General features: G+C 38.2%; 4 protein-coding genes across 12 annotated transcripts; 3 read left to right on the plus strand and 1 right to left on the minus strand.

Moving 5' to 3' along the window:
• Positions 1-210: 210 nt before the first annotated feature.
• Positions 211-10929, minus strand: Rok (Rho kinase). Of its 7 annotated transcripts, none has more exons than XR_010888533.1 (13): positions 10364-10929; positions 9116-9431; positions 8843-9003; positions 8419-8757; positions 7052-8185; positions 6520-6820; positions 6413-6436; positions 5758-6164; positions 5033-5674; positions 4537-4950; positions 4054-4270; positions 3659-3967; positions 211-2930 (listed from the first exon to the last, which is right to left on the minus strand). XR_010888533.1 is itself a non-coding variant. In XM_067349605.1 (13 exons), the coding sequence occupies exons 2-13, from the start codon at positions 9294-9296 to the stop codon at positions 2843-2845; spliced, it is 4131 nt and encodes a 1376-aa protein (XP_067205706.1). In that variant the 5' UTR covers positions 9297-9431; positions 10364-10924; the 3' UTR covers positions 211-2842. The 7 variants fall into 7 exon arrangements, 5 of the variants coding, with proteins under 5 accessions (XP_067205706.1, XP_067205707.1, XP_067205708.1 ...); XM_067349605.1 differs by having other exon boundaries at positions 3745-3967; positions 10364-10924; XM_067349606.1 differs by lacking the exon at positions 10364-10929 and adding an exon at positions 10043-10334 and having other exon boundaries at positions 3745-3967.
• Positions 10930-11297: 368 nt separating this feature from the next.
• Positions 11298-15813, plus strand: LOC105667816 (BTB/POZ domain-containing protein 6-B). 2 transcript variants are annotated; one of them, XM_012359870.2, is made up of 5 exons: positions 11298-11798; positions 11872-12807; positions 14626-14952; positions 15047-15226; positions 15387-15813. In XM_012359870.2, exons 2-5 carry the CDS (start codon positions 11905-11907, stop codon positions 15549-15551), a joined length of 1575 nt encoding a protein of 524 aa, XP_012215293.1. In that variant the 5' UTR covers positions 11298-11798; positions 11872-11904; the 3' UTR covers positions 15552-15813. The 2 variants fall into 2 exon arrangements, with proteins under 2 accessions (XP_012215293.1, XP_012215292.1); XM_012359869.2 differs by having other exon boundaries at positions 11298-11774.
• Positions 15814-16950: 1137 nt separating this feature from the next.
• On the plus strand, positions 16951-20648 carry LOC105667856 (dnaJ homolog subfamily C member 21). 2 transcript variants are annotated; one of them, XR_010888541.1, is made up of 3 exons: positions 16951-17276; positions 17979-20071; positions 20558-20648. XR_010888541.1 is itself a non-coding variant. In XM_012359940.2 (2 exons), the coding sequence occupies exon 2, from the start codon at positions 18042-18044 to the stop codon at positions 19947-19949; it is 1908 nt and encodes a 635-aa protein (XP_012215363.1). In that variant the 5' UTR covers positions 16951-17393; positions 17979-18041; the 3' UTR covers positions 19950-20330. The 2 variants fall into 2 exon arrangements, 1 of the variants encoding a protein (XP_012215363.1); XM_012359940.2 differs by lacking the exon at positions 20558-20648 and having other exon boundaries at positions 16951-17393; positions 17979-20330.
• Positions 20649-20913: 265 nt separating this feature from the next.
• On the plus strand, positions 20914-21546 carry LOC105667859 (methyltransferase-like 26). The gene has a single exon (XM_067349323.1). It carries the CDS (start codon positions 20914-20916, stop codon positions 21544-21546), a length of 633 nt encoding a protein of 210 aa, XP_067205424.1.
• The last annotated feature ends 265 nt before the right edge of the window (positions 21547-21811 follow it).

A 21811-nucleotide genomic window follows, 5' to 3' on the forward strand; every position in this document is an offset into this window, starting at 1 on the left:
GACTATTCGTACGTTAAATTGTACGCGCCAAAATCGCAATAGTCCCAAAATGGGTTCTAAATCTCTGATCGAGATTTTCAGACAAGTCTGAAAATAATGATTTAAAAAAATCTATTACCAGTCGCGAGCGAATCTGTGATTCTTGCGTGTGTCATGAGAAAACGAAAATCTTTCTGCTAAAAATTTTCGCAACAAATAAATTCAAATATATTCATTTCCCAAGATTTTTTTTTTTTTTCATTTTCTTAAGAGACAGTTTCATTAACAAGGAAAATAACGCGTTTGCTTTGTCTTAATTACGTATTTAAGACACTTCAGACTTAACTTTTGATTATGACAATGTTACATTGTAAGATTATCGATGGAATCGTATAAAGTTGATTAATTCGATGAGACGAGTTCTATTCGTCCGCGACTAATCGCGAACGGGACAGCTTCTGAGCCACCAATCGCAGTCCGATCAAAGTACGTAAAAAAACATGCTACGAAAAAATCGCTTCAAAACGCGATCACCATGAGAGATCGAAGCCGCGCAATCAGTGATCATAAAAACAACATCAAAGAGAGCTGCATATTATCTACAAAATACTTTTAATCGTAATATTAATTAATAATATACAGATTGTAAATAACTAAATAATAATAAAATATGCTGTAACAAGTTCTTCCTCTTCTCCTTCTTCTCTCTTTCTCTCTCTTTTCATTCACTCTCTTTCATTCATTCTCTCTCTCTCTCTCTCTCTCTGTCATTCATGCTCCATCCATGCTCCCTCTCACCCTCTCATCCTCTTTCACTCTCACGCTTTCTCATTTGTCAATTTTTCTTCCATTTCCGCTTTTACGGAGGATCGAAATAGCGAAGAAGGCACGGGGCAGTATATCAGATGGTGTTTCTTTTCCTTCTCAGTATGCACCTTACTCTCTCACATGTTTAACTCCAATTATCATCACAATGATGAGAAGCATGTCGACAGCTTCTCGTCCACTCTCACCGTTTCGCCAAACCAAAAAAAAAAATGGATGGGAGGGGAGCACCATTTGAGGGACGTCTCGCTAAGTTCTCGGAGCCAATTGTACTGACTTCAGTTAACCAACATTCGTTAGCCAATCTCCGTTCCCCGTCCAACTCTAGTTATAATGCAATAAAAGTTAACTGGCCAATTTGCCGTAATAAATGTTGATACAACGTTTAACTCCAGTGTTTAAACTTAATTTTGATCATCGATTCCACTTTCTAGATTATTCCAGTCATCATCCGTGTAAATTTAAGGTAACCGAAATTTCTGCGAACCAATTCTCCGTCCTTTTTCTATATCTCGTTTTTAGAAAGAAGGTGTAAACAACGGAAAACAACTTATTTGGAGCAAAGAGAATCACATTACTGCAATTATACCGCTACGAGCTCAGTTTGTGCGGCGAGGGAACAAGTGGTTAACTACAGTTGGCTGACTGACGTCGGTGCAAAACGGCTCTCCTCGTTCCGACGAGTTCTCGGCACAGTATGCGATGTCTCGCGGAGGTATTTTGGAAAGAACACAGACGGCGATGACGCGTTAATAATATCTAACACGGTTCTAAGGTCCTTTCTTATTTTCCTGTTTCTTTTTATCGCTTCCTTCGATGCCACGAATGGCCAAGCCGTATGGCACCATGACGAAGCTTTTAAGCCTCTCAATTATGCGTAATTTTCTTTTTTCAGTTCGTCTTCCCGGTTTTCTAGTTTCTTCCTTCTCTATGCCTTTCTCTCTGTCTCTGTCGAGATACAGTGGACGTCTCGTTTTAACTGCTGTATCATCATAATAAAAATTCTTAACTTACAACCGTAATCATTATCTCTATTATACAAGTTGGCATTCACCGTTGTGTACTCGCATTACTTTTTACACGCGCCCCATGCTGGTCAACTTCGCAATATTGTTTCTTTCTCGTAATGTCTTGCGAAATTGACCTACTTGCTGGATTTTGATAAAAAATGTTGGTCTTCGAGCGCGCTTTAGTTATATTTACATTTCCTTTCGAGACCTCGCCGCCCAAAAGATGCCTCAACTATCAAATATTAAATAAATCCTCGCTAAGTTATGTTAAAAGCAGGACTCCCGCGCACCTACCTACTGACACACACGGTCTCAGAACAATTTATATATATATAAAATAATTTCCAAATACTATGTTCCTTTCCAAACTCCCGAAATTTCGGTTTAAAGCATCGAAAAAACGCCTTAAGCTAAAAATCCCCGTCACGATCGTTAATCGTTATCGAAGGCAGTAATAAATGTGCGTACAAAGTCGAATATAGTTCCAATCAGAAAAATCACTACGTAAATACAATCATCCCTGGAAAAAATGTACAGTCCGTGTCGCGAACATCACGAACATATGAAAAGAAGATCATAAACATCGTCGTTCACTATAAAAGAATTCAGCGATTCCGAGAGAAACACGACATACCTTTCCGACTCATGTGTTCCAGGAATGACAATGGCGCGCAAAGAACTCCGGACACGATGTTCTCTGTTTAAATCATCCTTCTTACACCACATCCTCTCAGTATCGCCCGGTACACGCATAGTAACCCTGTTTTCTCCAATAATTCTCGAACTTGAGTTTCATTTACTCTTAGCTGCGTAAAAGTAACATTAAGATTGCGATCGCTATGTCGATTGTTGATCTAGAAGATTATTGACAGTCTACTCCGATGGCCGGGTGCGCAGAAAAAATCACGAGGTCGTAGTATTTCGTTATGACGATTCCGACATCCTCACTGACATCGTCGTTAATGGGGGAAATGGGACAGCAAATTGTGAGCGGAGTCTTTAATTCTCATTGCTAGTTTCTTCCAAGATCACTTGCCCATACTGGCGTTTGCTGGCAATGTCGCGGATCGTTGCTGCACCGATAAGTATGGCTTTAGAGTCGACCTCGTAGATTCTCTGGAAAAAGAAATTAATAAATTGTCACAAAAATATGTCAGTTATACTACATCGTTCGATCAAAAACACACATCAAAAATCATCGCATTGTCAAAGCCGTGAATAGTCGAAAGCACGGTGATTCAATAATATGCAGATTAGAAAGTGGCACAAGTTAACATTTCTGTGATAAGCAAAAGCTGAAGTTTTGTCATACAGTATACATCTACATGTAGATATGCTACTCTCAATCGATATAAATAGCATTTTCATCACTCCACTTAATTATTTAATCCGTTTTAATTGTCGCGACATCATTATCATGCAATGTACCGATGTATATAAATATTAGATTGTTCGAAAAGATTTCTAGTCATAATTTTACACCAACATTTCACAAAAAATAATTTGTAAAATATTTTTTACTGTTTGCACACAACAATTTAACGCAATGCAATAACGCATTTCCGAGTATCAATATTTGATTAGACACATTTAAATAAACTAAATATATACTATATAGCTACATTCTTAACAATGAAAAAATAATTGTACACTGGAAAAATTAATTGCGTAATGACAAAATTTGATAATATTACACAATGCGTAATAATTGTAATACTACAGCAAATTTTCCATTACATTGAATGTACCAAGCGCGGATGCCCACCATTTCTTTTTACTTCGCGCTTATAGAAGGCAAAAATGTTGGAGGGAAGAAAATGAAAGAAAAATCAAACAAGTCTAACCTCTCTACACCTACATCATGCGACGTCACAAAATAAGAGCTACTTAGTCCCCCCGCTCGCGTCGAGCAGCAGCACAGCTACGCTACCTTGGCGAGACGCGCTGTCCTGTGCCGTCCATGTGCGAGTTAGCTTTGTAGCCGCATTTCTGGACACGCCTGGACAACCGCGAGACCCAGTACTTCTGCTCCTCTGGACTTGCTGCTAGCAGCAGAAGCTCACGGGCGCTATTCGGGTCGTAATGCAATTTGCACGGAGCTATGGCATCTTCCTTCTTATCCAAGTGTTCCTTGTGAACCTTAATGCGACATCCTGCACGATAATATAACATGCGTTTTAATATATATATATAAATAAGAAAAGCAACATATGTAAACACAAATAGGTGTAGCACATACTTCGGCATTCAAGAGCTGGCGAGGGCCGAAACATGTGCCAGAGTTGTTTCGAACAGACTTCGCAGGTCGTCGGCATGTGATAAGATATTGACACGAACTCATGGCCCTTCAACGACTGAGTGCCGGGTTTATCTGTGAGCTGTGGTAAATCCACGCCGGGCAGTGTATTGCCCTCGTCGCCGGGCCGCCTTGCTTCACCTTCACCGGCATAAAGTAACTGCACACCAAATTAATTAATGTAATACATTGATAGAAATATACAATTAATTAATTAAAGACATCAAATTACTTTCTCGAAAAGTTGTAAGCATTATTAAACTTATATAAAATAGATTAAACAAATATTGTAAAGTACAGATAAAAATTACAAATTATTGAAATGTTATAAGAATTATGTTACAAAAAAATTACCACTTAGCAATATAAAAGAGAAGTAAAAATTCGAGTTTCTAGAAATTCAGAGAGTGGAAAGACGTGACGTACCTGAAATATTCTGGGTATATCTTTGGCATTGGCTCGGATAACATCACCCTGAGTAACAGATCTAACGTGGAAGACTTTATTCAAGTCTAATATAAGTACCGGATCGGCATTCATCTTGTCATTTTCGCTATTGTAAAAGATTATCTTCTTAGATGAAACAACGACGTATTGCTTCTTCCAACCGTGCCGCTTAATGTTCTGTTTGTTTGGCACATTTAACCAGCCCTCGAGTCTCAGCGTGCCGTGCTCGGATAGAACCGAGTCCTCGCCGTCGTCGTTCTCTATGGACGAAACGCTGGCAGTTTCCGAGTTGAGCGATGCGATTTTCATTTGCAACGTTTCTATCTCGGAGTCCTTCGAGTCCATTTCCATCTGCAGTCTCAATTTCGCCTGATTCTCCTCCACGAGTTGCGCCTGAGGGAAAGAAATTATTTTTACTCAATCAAGCTCTACATGCTGTCTTAAAGTTAGCGCGAAACAAAGATACGTCGCTTACTTGTAAATCTTGCAAATCCTTTTGCCATTTAGCTGCCAATTGTCCGTATTTTTCTCTCTCTTGGGTGAGTTCTTGCTGCAGGCGTCTGCAATCTTTCTCCTTCTTTCTCAGATCTGCGGCGGACGCCTTGTTTTTATTCTTCCCACTCGACGAAAGATCCTTCCGGTTCATAATCTCGGCCAATTTGTTAACCGCCTGTTGCTTCAGCAGTTGCTCAGTCTTCAATTTGCTGCTCAGCTTTTCGATTTCCTCCACGTTGGATTGCGCTTTACCGAGCTGTTCTTGGAAGTCCATCAATCGCTTGCTCAAATCCTCCTTCTCTTTTAGAGTCTGATCGACAGTCTTCTTGAATTCGCTCTCGTTTTCCTTAAGTCTGTTTAGGATGTGCTCCTTCGAACTTAGCTCTTGCTGATGCTTGTTCACTCCATCTTTGTACTCTAACTCCTTCATCGTCCTCTCCTTTTCTAAATCTGCTATAGTCTCCTCAGCAATGGATCTGGCCAGCGCCTCGCTATCAGCGCGCGCCAAAGCTAGCTGCAACTGATGAACCAGAGAGTTACGTTCTTCCTCGAACTCCTGATGCAGCCTTATCTTCTCGTCCAGTTCTTCGCGTAATTCTTGCGTCTGTGTTTTGTAAAGAGTCTGAAAAACAAAAAGAGGGAAAAATTACGATTCTCCTTAAAATTTATCTTAATTTTTCATAAGACAACTTTAATACAACTTACCGAAAAATAAGCCTCGGCCTCCAATTGCTCCTGCAATTCCTTCGTCTGCAGCTGATCAACATTTCTTTGTGTTTTCAAGTGATGTAATTCTTCCTCTATCTGTCGCTTAGCTTCTCTCAATTGAGTAACCTCTGCGATTAGTTGCTGTTCGCGAGCGCGAAGTCTTCCCGCTTCGGATGTCTGCTGCCCTAAGTCGGTTTGCAAAACGTTCCTCTTCTGTTGCTCTTGTTCGACTTGGCCCTGCAAGACTTTGACCTTTTCCATTTCTTGTCTGTGCTCGCCTTCTAATTTCTGCAATCGTTGCTGTATCTGTCTGTAATCGACGGAGAGCATTGACGTCTGACGTTCCTTTTCCTGCGCAAGTAATTCCGCACGTTGCCTTCCGCTCTTCTCCTCGTTTAGTTTCGCTTGTAGAGCTATTTGTAGTAAATCAATATATGCGCAATATAAGTAACGATGCATTTCCCTAAGTTCATAAATAAATATTACAGTGTGTACGTACGTAAATAGATATTCCATTACAAGAACACGCAGCGATAATAGAAAAACAAGTACAAGATTAGCATGACAGAAATTCAGTTTCTAAAATATAAAGTTCGATATTTAAATATGTCAGAAAAAAAAAGCGGAAAAATTCGCGAATCACATGTATTACCTTCAAAAATTCCATTTTTTTGTCCTGCATTGCACAGACAAAATAAGACATACTTTATCAAAAATGCATTGTCTATTTATCTTTATGTGAAAACTTGATGCAAATACCTTTGACAACCTCCAGATTGGCTTCTTCGTTGGAAAGAATACGCGAACGCTCCGTTTCTTGGTGCGCCACAACCTCCTGATTGTACCTGGCTTGCGCGGCTTTCAATTCCAGCGTCAAACTAGCCGCCTCTTTCTCCAGCGCGGAAACCCTTTCGGTTAATTGTCTATTGTCCAAAGTTGCCTTCTCTTCCTTCTCGTGACTACGTTCAAGCTCAAGATGCAGGGCAGAAAGACGTGTCTCCAATTCGGCCGTCAATAATGATGCTTGCGATCTGGAACTACGTTCCTTGGAAAGTTGGCCCTGAAAAGAAAGAAAATAGAAAACATTTTTTACACACAAAAAACAGATTTCTCAGATTTAGATTTAGTCTTTAAAACACAGTTCTTTATTCTAAGAAAAATATATTTAACTAATTCATTTTTCAATTAAAAAAGAATCAAGTGATTTTATAAAGTGAGAATTATAGCAGACATTTAAACTTTTTCAAAAACTCACACGCATCCCAAAAGTCTTTTAGAAACTAGATTATACCTGCAGGGTGGCAACCTCTTGCTGCAAATTATCACGTTGTGCTTGAAGTTGAGCTCTGGCTACTTGCAACTCGTTCGCCATTTGTTCGGCAGCTTGACGCGCCACCGTGATTTCCGTCGCTTGTTTGCGCAATCTTGTCACCGCCTCCGTTTCCTTCTCCAGCTTGCACTGCATCTCTTTGATCTGTTTTTCCAACGACGTCACTCGCTCGGACGTCTGTTGCGAGTTGCTGACATCTCGCGCCCGTCTCGTCTGCTCCTCGTCGAATTTCTTCTTCACCTCCACCAGCAGCGACTCCGCTTTCCGACGAGCCTCTGTCTCGAGTTCCACTCTGCGCTGCGCTTCCTTGTAATTATGTCTAAGCAGTGTCAGCTCTTTATCCGCTCTACCGATTTCTTCACGCAGTTCGACCTCACGGCGCGTCATCGCGTCCAATTGCGTGTTCAGTGCCTTCTGCCTCGACTCCATCGTCTCCATCTGTCGCTTCTCACGATCCAATAAAATCTCCAGCTGTGAGATTCTCGCGTCATCGGTAGTGCCGTTGTTGACATGATTCTCCAGGCCGTCCACAGCCTCGTTGCCATAAGCGGCCAGCAGCTGATAATCGCCCGAATAAGTAAAGCCGATAAAAGGCAAATGATTTCCGGAGAAAGCTTTCGGTACCGGGAAACTTTCCTCCGGCCCGTCCTCCTTGTCGACATCGTCAAAATTGCTGGTGTCATCGTCGCCGGAAAGCTCGGGCACTACTGGCGGCACGCATTCCCTCAGATTGTCGAAGGTCCACTGGTCATTCTTGAAAAACAAATGGCTCTTGATTTCGTCGACGCCGTTGCGGCCTAGACGCTTCGTTCTGTCAGTGAGAAAGCCGCATATCAAATTCTTCGCCGAATGGGAAATTTCAACATTTTGAGGGAAATATAGCGAGTTTCTGTGATCCATGATCTTTGAATACGTGCCGACTAAAGAATCGGCGAAAAACGGTGTGTCGCCGAACAACATCTCGTACAAGAAAACGCCCACGGACCACCAATCACATTCACGTCCGTACACTCCTTCTCCGCCTTGCGATTGCAGAACCTCCGGGGATATATAATCGGGCGTGCCGACCGCGGTATCGGAACGCACTAAGCCATCCTGTAAAACAAAGTTTCAGCATTACAAATCGACAAGTTTAAATTTAAAAAAAACTTTTCGCGATCTTCGAAGAAGACTTTTCACGTTCGGACTCTATTTAATCGCAAATTAAAGCATTTATTTTTGGTTTTAATAAATAGCAATTGCAATGTACTTTATTGAGATTTTCTGACGCAAGCTATTTTCTGTTAAAACGTTTAAAACCAAGGTTAAAAGTAATAAATTAAACTTACGGTATCCATCCTCATGCATGTGCCGAAGTCGGCGAGCTTCAAATGACCGTATTTGTCCAATAACATATTGTCAGGCTTCACGTCTCTGTGGACGAAACCCATATGGTGTATCGCGTCCAATGCGAGTACCACCTCGGCGCAATAAAATTTTGCCCATTTTTCTGGCACTTCATAGTTCGACATTAGATTCACTAAATCTCCACCCGGCATGTAATCCATCACCATGTAGAGATACTTTTGATCTTGGAACGCAAAGTGGAGCTGGACTATCCACGGAGAGTTTGCATGTGCCATTATATCCCTTTCTTCCCAAAAAAATGCAGAATCTGACCTTTTAATCTAAACAAAGTATGTAAAATCGAGTAAATAAAAATATTTGTATCGTAATTATGTGTAAGGAAACAAGCGGACAAAATTAACTCACCATTTCAAATTTACTAAGTAATTTCATAGCAAAAACTTTTTGTGTAGATTTGTGTCTAACCAACTGCACCTCTCCGAATGCGCCACGGCCGATTACTTTTATTAAAGTAAAATCGTCCGTGCGCATTCGCATTTTATGAATCTCTTGCGCTACAGAATCATCTGCAAAAACATAAACAAATATCCTGAATTCTCCTGATGTATTTATATAAAATTTAGAAAGGCGATAAACACTGATTATGTTTACGAAAAGAAAAATTCAAGCAGTACTTACATCTATTCATATAAGATTCTATATTTTTCATGCGTTTCACACTTGCATGATCACAATCTAACACCAAGGCTTGAACTGTGTCCAATAAGCAATCGATATTCGTGACACTTCTTGGATCCTTTATACGCTCCTCCAAAGCCCTCAGGCGTCTCCGCCTGTCTTCGTCGCACACCGCATCCATTTCTCCTGATAGGAGTTTGGATTACTGTGCTTCAACAATGTACAGTTTCTGTCGCATTAAAAGCTATTGAAATGCAGGGCTACATGTAGCATTGATCCGAATTTTGTATGACACTTGATGGACATTCCATGTTTTCTAAACAGATAAATATTACAAGTATAGTAAACAAATATTTCTAAAAGCAAACAACAGATAAGCAACAATTCCATGTAATCGTGCAAATAAAACACAAGATTCTAGATTTATCGCTATATTCTTAATATATTAATGATATAAAATTTATTTCATAAATATTTCAAGAGAAATAAAAGCAGCATGTGTTTACAGCTTGGCAACATTTCCAGTTCTTATGTAATATAGAACACATGAGGGAAACATAATGTTATTATAGCATCACAGTGCCAAACAAACAAGCTTGGAATTATCGCGTTAACACACTCAGTTTGACAGATGTAACATATAAATATCTACATAAATTTAATTTCAGAATCAAGTTCTTCTTCTCGACCGAATAAAAGTAGAGCGACAAGGACGTTTCAGTGGCGGTGTAGAATGCGGAAAAGATACGACGCGATGTTTAACGGACAATGACTCAGCCGCGTAATTTACAAGGTGACAATGATTCGCGCGCGCGTGTGTGTAACAAAGAGCGATTCCGACACGACGTTGTCATTGAGACGTCTTTCTCTCACGTAGTAACATTCACAACGTCGAATTCCACCTCGACGATACGAGAAGAATCCTACCCGCTGCACTTGACGCGAAAGCTCGCTTCAAACGAAGAGGATTCTCAAACGAGATGATTGATGAGGTTACGTCAATAACAGCGTTCGTGAGACACGTCGCGAACGTCGGACGACACGCGCAAGACCTCGCCCGTCCTCGGGAATTCGTCCAATGGAAGACATTTAACGGATAACACTTGTAAAGCGTGCACGCGCAAATCTTGTTTCGAAACTCCTGTCAACCGCAGACTCTGCCGAGGTAAAACACCCGTACTTCGCGCTTCGCAGGATCGCCGCGCCGGCGACGCGAGATGCGCGAGGGTCGGATGACGACGCACGTACCTACGACGTTGTCCACGTCTCGACGTTGGCTGGCGCTGTTGCCCGGAGAAGAGAACCGGGAAGAAAACGCATTATTCTACCGAGCGTACGGGCGTACGCGTACAGCTGAGTCGTGCGTGCGCCATTCGAGCGATTCACGTCGTCCAAGCCACCGCGAGATTCGTCTCTTCTCTCCTCTCTCTCTCTCTCTTTCTTTGCCTCGCACTTGCTCCGTTTCTTCCTTTCTCTCTCACTCTCTCTTCCTCTTTCAACGTTCGGTGTTCTCCCGTAACGCGCGCCGTTCTCGCGCGATAGAAATCCGATCGGTGATTCCGTCGGCGTTCGCTTACTCGCGGCGACGTCGCATCCCCGCGCTCGCGACAGCGTGCGTACGTACACACGGTTAATTCGCGACGGCGAAAACACAACGCTGTATCGTACGGCACTTCCGCGGCTTCGATCCCTCGCCTGCTCGCGGGATTATCGATCGTCGCGATAAACGTGTTCAGTCTAAAATCAGCCGGAGACACCGGACTGAAGACTGCCCGATTCTTGCGCGTTGCCGCTACTAGCTGTGGGGACGGGACGAAAGGGGAAGCAAAGGAGGGGAAGGGTGAGGATAGCAGACACCAGCGCACGTCGTGTCGTAGGAAATTGTCGCGGGCACGGAGCAGCAGTGCAGAGCAAGCGTCAACCACCATTGAACTCTGTAACATACCGGAGTGAGCTTGAAGGAGTGGGGGTGGCCTCACCGTGGAAGGGAGAGAGCTATATTGAACGGGAATGTCTGTCTCATGTCTGTTTCGTTTACAATATCCCCCACCGTGCATGGCAGTAAATGTAGGAGGAAGACAGACGTCCCCGCCTGCTATTGCTATCCTCGAGCCGCGAATTGCACATTGCTTCTGATGGGAAAGGCTCACTCCAGTATATGTATAGAGCTCAATGTCAACCACTGCGAAGCGTCCACCACCACTAGAGCGTTGGGACGAAGCGCGAACAGTTAGGAGAAAGAGAGAGAGACTGAACCTTGAAAATGGAAGCGGAGAGGAGATCTAAGCGGCGTTCAGTGGCGTTGATCTAAGATGGCGTAGCGCTTCGTACTATGCAATTTGCATACAGCGATTAGTTGGCGATTAATTGATCAGTATACGGCTGATCTCGTACAGGCACTGGAAACAAGTGTACTTTGACGACGATAACGGGAGGAATAACAGGAACGAGCATTCGAGCATTCCAGTTCCACGACACTTCGTGTGCAAAATATAAACAATTCCGGAGCGTTCTGATCACGCGGGCAAGACGACCGGGTTTTTTCCCGTGCGTGCATCCATAATCATTCGTTTATCACTTCTTCATTTGGATTATTTTTTTGGCCAGCGCGTATGTGCACGTTGTATTTATAGCGACGACGAGTGTGTCTCGAAAATAGGTAACTGTGTACGCCACGTCATAGGTACTGCTGTCGCCGCTGCGTGCTTGGCGAGTGACGAATCTTTCATTTTTATCATTTTTTTGTTCTGTTGCAGTTGATCTTTGTTTACATATGCGCATATATAAATATGACATCCTGCGACTGGCAGATTAATAAACAGAAACTGTCGGAGCGTGGTCAGTATTTGTTGGAATCGGGACTATGGTCCGATTGCAATTTCATTGTTGGGCAAGAGCCTCAGCAGCAAACTCTCAAGGGCCACAAGTTGTTCCTAGCAATGTCCAGTCCGGTGTTTGAGGCTATGTTTTTTGGTGGCATGGCGGAAAAGAATGATCCAATACCAATTAAGGATGTGCAGCCGGAAGCATTTAAGACCTTATTGGAATACATATATACTGATAAAGTTGAATTGGGCTCCTTTGAATTGGCTTGTGAGTTGTGTTATTGTGCCAAAAAGTACATGCTGCCATCTTTAGTAGAAGAGTGCACAAAGTATCTGTGGTCTGATCTTTCGCCAAAAAAAGCATGCAGGGCGTATGAGTTTGCCAAGCTTTTTGAAGAACCTGTATTATTGGACAAGTGTCTGCAAATCATACGTACAAAGACAAATGAAGTTTTAAAGGAATCTACTTGGGAGGAAGTGGAGCTGGGAACACTTCTCAAAGTCTTAGATCAGGATGATTTGCAGATTAAATCAGAGGTGGAATTATTTATTGCAGTTGAACGATGGGCCAAGGCGGAGTCCCGGAGGAAATCTCTCGATCCCACAGATGGGAAATCATTAAGATCTGTTATTGGAAATGCACTTTTAAAGATAAGATTTTTGAGTTTGACTCCTGAAGAATTTGCAGAAGGTGTTGGTGTGTCCCCTCTGCTTACACAAGACGAAGCTTTCGCTATATTAATGAATATATCATGCAGGAACAAAATACCTATGCCGGAAGGGAACAAAGTACCTATGCCGGAAGGTTTTTCCACTGACAGGGATAATAGAATGAAGCCACTAAAGATTCAAACTACAAATTTTCCCGTAAGTGAAGACTTTTACAGTGAACCAGAAAAACAATATAATTCCATGTATTTGCCCGATATGCATTTGACATTGGACAATCTAATATTAGATTTGTGGCACTCATACAATTACTTTTGGACAGATCTTGAACAATTATACCAAATATACGATGTACAATGAAAAAACGCATACTATATGCAGAACGGTTATAAAGTAACTTCTTTATTTTAAAATTCCATAACTTCTAAATGGCTCGTCCGATTCTAATAAAATTTATCAGGGGTGTTCAGGGTGAAGTTATGGAATTTTAAAATAGGGAAGTTACTTTATAACTACTCTACATATATTGAACAAACGCACGGAATTATTAATACGTTCACTATCATTAGAATTGGAAAAAAATGTTCACCTTGTTTTGTTTTTTTTTAAATATTTTATCACAATACCCTACAGATTTGCACTTATACACGTGTAAAATGTGGTAAACAGGAATAATAAGTGTTATTATCGCTGTCACATATGTGTAACGTCAAAACAGAACTGGTGCGTCGCACATATGTGATGCTGGTGGCAAACATGTTAATACAAATAATTTCCATAGTCCCGTATTTGGATCAGCATATAGAAATTTATTTTGACTAATAGATTGTACGTGCGCGGAATATTTTATTGTCTACGACAAACTTGGATACTTTTTAGACATCGCGACACGGCGCATTATGATTTTGAATATATAAATTTTACATATAAAATTTAATGTATCAAGTATTATAAAAAAATGTTATAACAAGTATCCAACCAATGATCGTGATGTGTTTTTTGACAGATCTTTACATTTTGATTTTTACTTTGACTCTGTTATAAAATTTATGTTACTATTGTATTACTTTTTATATACTTTTTAATTTATTTTTGTATTACTAATTTTACTAATTTTATATTTTAACACTTAATTTGTTTCTATTGACTTGATAATTTCCTAACAAAGTTTATTACTTATAATTACTGAAATATTCCAATTTTTTAATTTCCATTTTTATTCCATTTCTATTTCATTTTGATGAAGCAAATATTTCTCATTTAGATGTAGACGTTAATAAAATTGAAAAATCATTGACATACTGACATTATTTTTTTCAAAATTCACATTCATTATTTATTTCACATTAAATTGTCTTAACGTCTGTACCATTCGGTATTGTACACATTTTAATAAACTTAAAAAAAAAATTTTTTCTTTATTTAACCTTGTCCAAATGAGAAATATTTTAGATTTATGTGAGAATAATTTGAAATTTCATAGATCTCTTATTATATTTGAAGTAAAGGATTACTCAACACGTATATAAATAGATGTTATATATACAGGGTGTCGCGTAATTCGCGAATTAAGAGCAATAGTATACAAATTTTCATGAAATACGAAATAAAAAGGTTGACAATTTTTTAATTCAAGCAACAGTTTTTAAAATATGAATTTAAAATTGGCTAACCAAGCTATATAGTTAAGCAGTCGTTTATGTTTCAATTATTAATGCTATTATTGTCACGATTCAAAGAATAAATGACTGCTTAACTATATATCTGATTGGTCAGTTTGGAATCCTTATATTTTAAACATTGTTGCTTGGATTGAAAAATTGTAAAGAATTTTTTATTATATTTTTTGACAACTTTTATTATAATATTTTGATTCGCGAATTACGGGACATCCTGTATATATATATTTATAAATATTTTATTCTTGTTTTTTTTTTTTTTTAAATGTGCATGTGCTGTGTAATGAAATATTGTAACATTTGTGCATTTCTTCATAAAATTTGTTTCTTCTTTTAGCCATATGTTAAAAGTTCGAGACTATTAAATTTAGGAGATGCATCATACCATATGAATTATCATTCTGACTCTCTAAATACTGCAATGGACTGTACCACGTCTTCGTTTAAGACTTTAAGTGGAAGCATCAATAAGGACATTGGAATTTTACCTAGTTCCTCTTCTTCAGAAGTAGTTGTACGTGAGGGACCAAAATATTATTGCCTCAGATCAGTAGTTCAAGAAACAGACTGCTTGAACACAAATGTGCTAGATTGCTCCGTTCAGTTCAAAGCGGATAGAAATATTTGTGTGGTGGGTGTACAGGTTCCCACGCAAGTTCCTGCGGTAAGCTACAAGCTTTATATAATTTATTATATACGTTTCTAGTTATCATTTGTGTGTTTTATAATACAATATGTACATCACGCGTGTTTTATAGGCGAGTAATTTCGCTCAAGCTCTAATGAATGCTGATACGTCTTACACGGAAATCGTATATGCCCATCTCCTTGATTGTGACGGCACACGTTTAACGTACACACATTTCACCACTAAAGCAAACTACGGTACTCTCGTGGAAATTACTTTCAATCGGCCGGTTTACATTCAGAAACATAAGGTTTGCAACACAATTACTTTTCTGCTGTATAATTAATTACATCTGTTAGTCATTATATTTTAATTCGTAAAATAAAAAGTATATTTTTATCTTTAAAAGATGCATGATAATGCACGATCACGTCACTTATATTATGAGAATGTTATTCTGCTGTGAACAGGCTTATCGAGTTGGTGTGGTATTTAACAAGGCCGGATGGTATCCCCTAGGAGTTTGCGCTCAAAATGCATCCTGTGATTCTGTGTATTTCTCGTTCGGAGTTGGTGATAGTGCAGTGACGGTTCGTGACGGTCTTATTCGATCTATAGTTTTTACGTACCATTAACGTTAACAATGGTATTGGATGACAAAAAATAAGTACGTATTTTAGATTTGTGATAAAACAAGAACTACTCTTGCATATATAAATTGTGTTGTTGTACAATATTATTTTTTAAAACGTGTCTGTTACTGTAAATCCGAAAAGCTTGAAAAAATTGTACATATGCTCATCTATTCTAATTCTAATCACATTTTGCTCTGTACAAATCACTTCTTTAACTTATACTGTTTAAATCTTATCTTTATTAAATCTTATATATACATTATTTTGTGTTTTTATTTTCCCTGTAATATCAATTTTTATCTGAAAAAGAATCTAACGTTTGTAAAAAATAAATAATTTGCAGATCTATATTATTATTTTAACTTTGTTACATATATTAAATTTCAAAATAGATATTAAATTATTAATTATAAAATATAACATCCACATTTATATTATATTTATTATATATTATAATATTTATATTTAGAATAAATATAAATATCTTCATAACAATTAACACTGTTAAATAAAGACGAAACTATTTTATAAAATAGAATCAGTTTGTACAAATGTATGATTAATCTCTAGAGATAAAAGACTGTGATCGCTATGTCATTTATCCCATATTTATTGCACTTATTGCTTCATTATAAAAAAAACATTTTATGAACACGTATATACATGTGCGATATTATAATTACAATAATATTGTTTATAAAAGATGGGGTTTGTAGCAAAAACCTTCTTCTTTGCAGAATGTACAAAATGTATAAAATTTATTAATGTACAGAACAGGCAGACTGCTGTTTTATATGGATTAAAATTTTTCATGTTTAATGCTTCCAATCATTTATTTCTTTTATCGATATTTTTAGGAATCCAATTTTTGGAATAATACAAAGGATTGAACACATCCAAATAAATAACTATATAAAAAATGTTGATAATATTTTTTAGCTATTCTGTATATAAATTCATGACAATTTATTATTAACAATAAATATAATTTTACGTTACAGAATAAGAATAAGATACAGCATAAGAAAACTATTATACACAAAGCTTCTATAAACAAAAACATAAAACTTTCTTCAAATTTGTGATAAAAGTTAACATTATCACAGCTTAATTTTCTCAAATTTAAATTATAAGTACAATTTCAGAGTTTATAATTTAATTTTGACAGAATTGTTAATTATTTTAATATTAAATAGGTTATTTTAATATTTATAATAGATTATGATTGCTTTTTATTACTATTTATGAATTTAAATCTCCCACCATTTTAAGTTTCGAACTTGACTGTACGTAGAAGGACAGCAATACACGACACGTGGTTCTTTCTCGGCTCGTGACAAGCGATCTGTGCCCATTCCAGTATATAAAGAACAGACCTTAATTTCAGAGAATTTATTCCGAAATCTCTGTACAAATAAAATTAAATTATATTTAAAAAACTGAAATAAGAAATTGTTTTTTTCTAATTAATTATAATTTTTTCAAATATATTGAAGAAAATTTGAACATACTTATCAGAACACATGTCCAACAAATTTCACAAATACAAGACCGCACAAAACATACGGAGCTGGAAACGACGCATTGCTCCGAGATATATTATTACGGAATACACAACTACAATATATGATTGTAATTACTGTCGGCGTTCTTGGTTATTCTAGTATTTGGAACATTTTACATCAATTACGCATTATACAGCATCAACGTATTAGCCAAAGTTAGGTAAGCGCATTCTTTTTTTGGCACACTAGAGATAATCATCGACGACACACGATGTGCGACGTGATTATAAAGAATAATTAAAAATATTGCTCATTAATATATGATTGGCGTGAATATGTATGTATTCCTAAAAATAATTTCATAATGCAGATAATATCTTGGTTCAAAATAATTTAGGAGATTATTGCGGCTGTTGTTTCTTTACTTCTAATTGATTTTATGATGTTGAATTATTAGACAGAATTTTAAATATATTGAAGAGAAGTTTTTATATAATAACGTAGAGTGAATTACGTAGGATGCTTTCCATTTAGTGACACAAGTCGACACAAGCGACTTATTCTGTTTTTTTTTTTTTTTTTTTTTTTTTCAAAATTCAGTGAACAATAAAGGTTAATGCTTGTGCCGATTTGTGTTGCTAAATAGAAAGTACCCGTGGTAGAATAACCTATAATACTGGCCAGTGGATATATCTATATTACTGTATTTGCTAAGAATATTAAGATTTATATTAAATACAATTTCATTTTATGTGTTTGTTTCTTTCGCAAATCTTTTGCTACGAACTTATACAGTGAAGAGAAGTTACACTAATGAATTCTTAAATTGTTTTCAACTAAATTGTCTGCTTCAATCTATATACATTGTTAGATTATGTGAAAACTATTCAATTTCATAGTTTAATGGTATAAATTCTTTTAGCACACAGTTTTTGATTTAAATAAGGACATTGTGTCGGACAGTTGTGTATGAACGTACAGTACAATGAAGTGTCACTACGAAGTATTGGGAATTGCAAGAAATGCCTCTGATGATGATATAAAAAAAGCATATAGGAAGTTAGCGTTGAAATGGCATCCAGATAAAAATCTGGATAATCAGGATACAGCTAAAGAACAGTTTCAGCTTGTTCAGCAAGCATGGGAGATACTGAGCGATCCCCATGAGCGTACTTGGTATGACAATCATCGAGAGGCTATCTTAAAGGGTGGCATTGGAGAGGATTACAAGGATGAATCCATCAATCTCTTTCGATATTTCTCCGTTTCATGTTTCAAGGGTTATGGGGACGACCAGAAAGGTTTCTACACTGTTTATCGGAATGTGTTTGAAAAATTGGCAGCAGAAGATGCGGAGTTTGCCGAAGACAGTGATTCTGATGAAGAAATTCCCGGTTTTGGCGACTCTCAGAGCTCTTACGAGGAAGTGGTGCATAAGTTCTATTCTTATTGGCAGAGTTACAGCACCAAGAAATCCTATGCTTGGCTGGATCCTTATGACGTACGCAAGGTGGCAAGTCGACGCATATTTAGGCTCGCTGAGAAGGAGAACAAGAAGGTGCGTGATAAAGCGAGGCGCGAGAGAAACGAGCAAGTGCGCAACCTCGTCGCCTTCGTTCGCAAACGCGACAAGCGCGTGCAGGCTTACGCGGGAAAACTGGCCGAACGTGCTCGGGAGAATTTCCGTAAGGCGGAAGAGCGCAGAAAGGCACACTTGCTGGAAAGACAGAAACTGTTGCACAATCATACTGAGTCGGAGTGGTCGAAATTTTCAAACATTGAAGCGGAATTGAAGAACATTGAGGCGAACCTAACGGCGGAATTCGGGATAGACGACAAGGACGATAACAGAAATCTCTACTGCATCGCCTGCAATAAAATCTTCAAGACGCAAAAGGCTTTCATGAATCACGAAAAGTCGAAGAGACACCAGGAGAAGGCCAGTGCGCTCAGACTCGATATGTTGGAGGGAGATGAGGATCGCGATAGCTCTCGAGAAAGCACGGAAGACTCGAGCGCGGAATCAGCTTCGCTAAATGGACCTAAGTTAGCAACAGACTCGCAGATGCCTGATTTCTTGCTGAATCCTGTTGCTTCTTCCCAGAGCAACGAGCCCGTCAACGAAGATGCCTCTCCTGCCGAACTGATATCAGACGACGAGGAAAATTCCGTACATCCTCGACTGGCAAGCGAGAAAAACAAGGTGAATAATGTAGATGTTCCGTTAGTCACAGGACCAGAGATGGAAAGTACTTCGTACTCATCTAAAATAGAAAATGAGACTGAGGACATAACGTCTGAAGATGAATTAATATCTGATCAGGAAGAAGACATTGCATTGGCTCGTCAGAAGAAAAAGAAAAAGAAGAAAAAGCGAAATGTTCAGAATCCGAATCCTATGCTAGATCGTGCTAGTGGCGACGACACGGAGAGCATTAACGAAGAGATGTGGCTGTCGAAGAAGCAGCGCAAGAAGTTACAACAAAGGAAAGTAACGATAACTAAACAGTTTCGAGATAACGAAGAGACGCAGAAAGAAGAGAAACAAGAGGCCGAGAGCGAAAGCGAAATGACGGAAGAAGCAAATATTGCTGGCGGAATATCGAAAGTCGATAAAGCAAAGAAGCGGTGCAAGAGAGAGGAACGCAAGGAAAGAGAGGAAAGCAAGAGAAAGGAAAGGGATCCAGCCTTTGATCCAGAAGTTGATGATGTATCTCATCGCTGCGTTTCTTGCTCATCAGAATTCCCTAGTAAAAACAAATTATTCGAACATTTAAAGAAAACCGGACATTCGGTATACATACCGGAATTAACGAAACATAAAAAGACTCAGGAAAAAAAGGAAAGGACGACTGCCAAAGGAAAAGACGGCTCAGACAAAAAGAAACGTTAAAGCTGATTTAGTCAAATTCTAACTTAATTACTACCTTTAAATCTGTAGCTTAATTTACTGTGATCGAAAGGACTTTTATGAGAATGATAATGTAATCGCATCATACGTAATGTACGAACATGGTACGAACCGTATTTTTGTATATATTTTATATACATAATCTTATTGTATGTGTATTATTATTAAAATAATTTGAATTGTTTCGTAATGGCCAGTCATTAGTTCTTTTGTGACAATTATATTTGATTAGAACTGAAGATTAGCAACTCAACATTATGTTGTAATAGAAACAATGAGAATTAAAATTATCTGCATCACAGACGTGCAAGCAGTTTTGTAAACTATTATGTCTATAATGTGTAATAAACATAATGCATATTATATTTTGAACTTATTTTATTTGTTGCTACCAAAAAACCATTTGGTATCTTTTCTTACAATATTTTAACTTTATCAAAAAGTGTTAGCATTAAATATTCGTTAACTATTGGATAATAATTAGTTGTAATAATTATATGCATAAAATAATGTTGAAACGATTTATTTTTCAACAAAGTAAAAATAGGAGTTTTATATAACAGTGTAAAAAATTATTTGCATTTTTTCAGGGTATGCAATCTCTTGCTATAGATACAAACAGTAATGTCACAAGTAGCATGACGTAGAAATGAATATCATTCATTACGCTGTTAATCACAGGTGAGATGTGCACTTCGTCTTACGTTTAATTTCAAAGTGGCATGAGTTAAACTTTGAGAAAGCAATATACAACTCTTAATGTAATGCACAATGTGCAGTATGTTTTAACAAGACTTTACAAAAGATCTTTTTATGCCACTTTGCAATATATTTAGGTTTAATTTTCCGTACGTCTCTCGAGAAATATACACACACAAACACTATTACACGTGTCTGTAAACTTTCTAAATAAAATAAAGGTGTAATTTCTTCAAGGTCGCATACTATGGCTGCCAAAAAGCTTGTTTATCCCGCGGCGGATCGCAATAAGGATCCAATACTATCGGTTTTAAAACGATACATCCAGCGCGGCACGAATCAATCCTTCCTGGAGATATCTTCTGGTTCTGGGCAACACGTGGCGCACTTCGCGCCTCATTTCCCGCATATCACGTTTTACCCCTCGGAGTACGAACCGCGACTTCTGGAAAGCATCGCCGCGCACGCTAATGGATATTCGAACATAAAAAGTCCCATGAAAATTGACATCACCACGGAATTCCGGCTGTGGGATAATCGTATCTTCAAGCTGAATAGTTTAGAGTACATATATAATGCGAATATGATGCATATCTCGCCGTACGCCTGTACCATCGGCTTATTCAACAACGCGGGACAATTGCTGAAACCGAACGGGCTGTTAATTACGTATGGACCGTACGCATTTGATGGTCAGATCACTCCGCAGAGTAATATAAATTTCGACAAGTCTTTGAAATCGCAGGATCCGAGTTGGGGTTTGCGAGACGTGAGAGACTTGAAGAAGTTGGCCGAAGAGAACGGTATCAAGTTAATAGAAATAGTGGATATGCCCGCTAATAATAAGACGATAATCTGGAAGAAATGTGTGCATTCATAAAGAAATTGAAATTGGTGTGAATTTATCAATTAAACGTTAGCTTAATGAACTAAACTTAAATTATCGCTAATTGGAAAATAACTTAATCGAGATTCATCCTTGTGCAACATATTGTAACCCTTACCGAGCCGTGAAATAATAATTCGATTTACTTGTCTCACAAAACAAGAATTAAATTACAAACGATTTATCATCACATATATTATCACTAAATTTAAATTTAGAAATTTTTATTTAATTGGATTGGAAAGCATTATTTCTGGTA

This window comes from Linepithema humile, chromosome 2 (genome assembly GCF_040581485.1).
Source record: "Linepithema humile isolate Giens D197 chromosome 2, Lhum_UNIL_v1.0, whole genome shotgun sequence".
Classification (NCBI taxonomy): Eukaryota; Metazoa; Arthropoda; class Insecta; order Hymenoptera; family Formicidae; genus Linepithema; species Linepithema humile.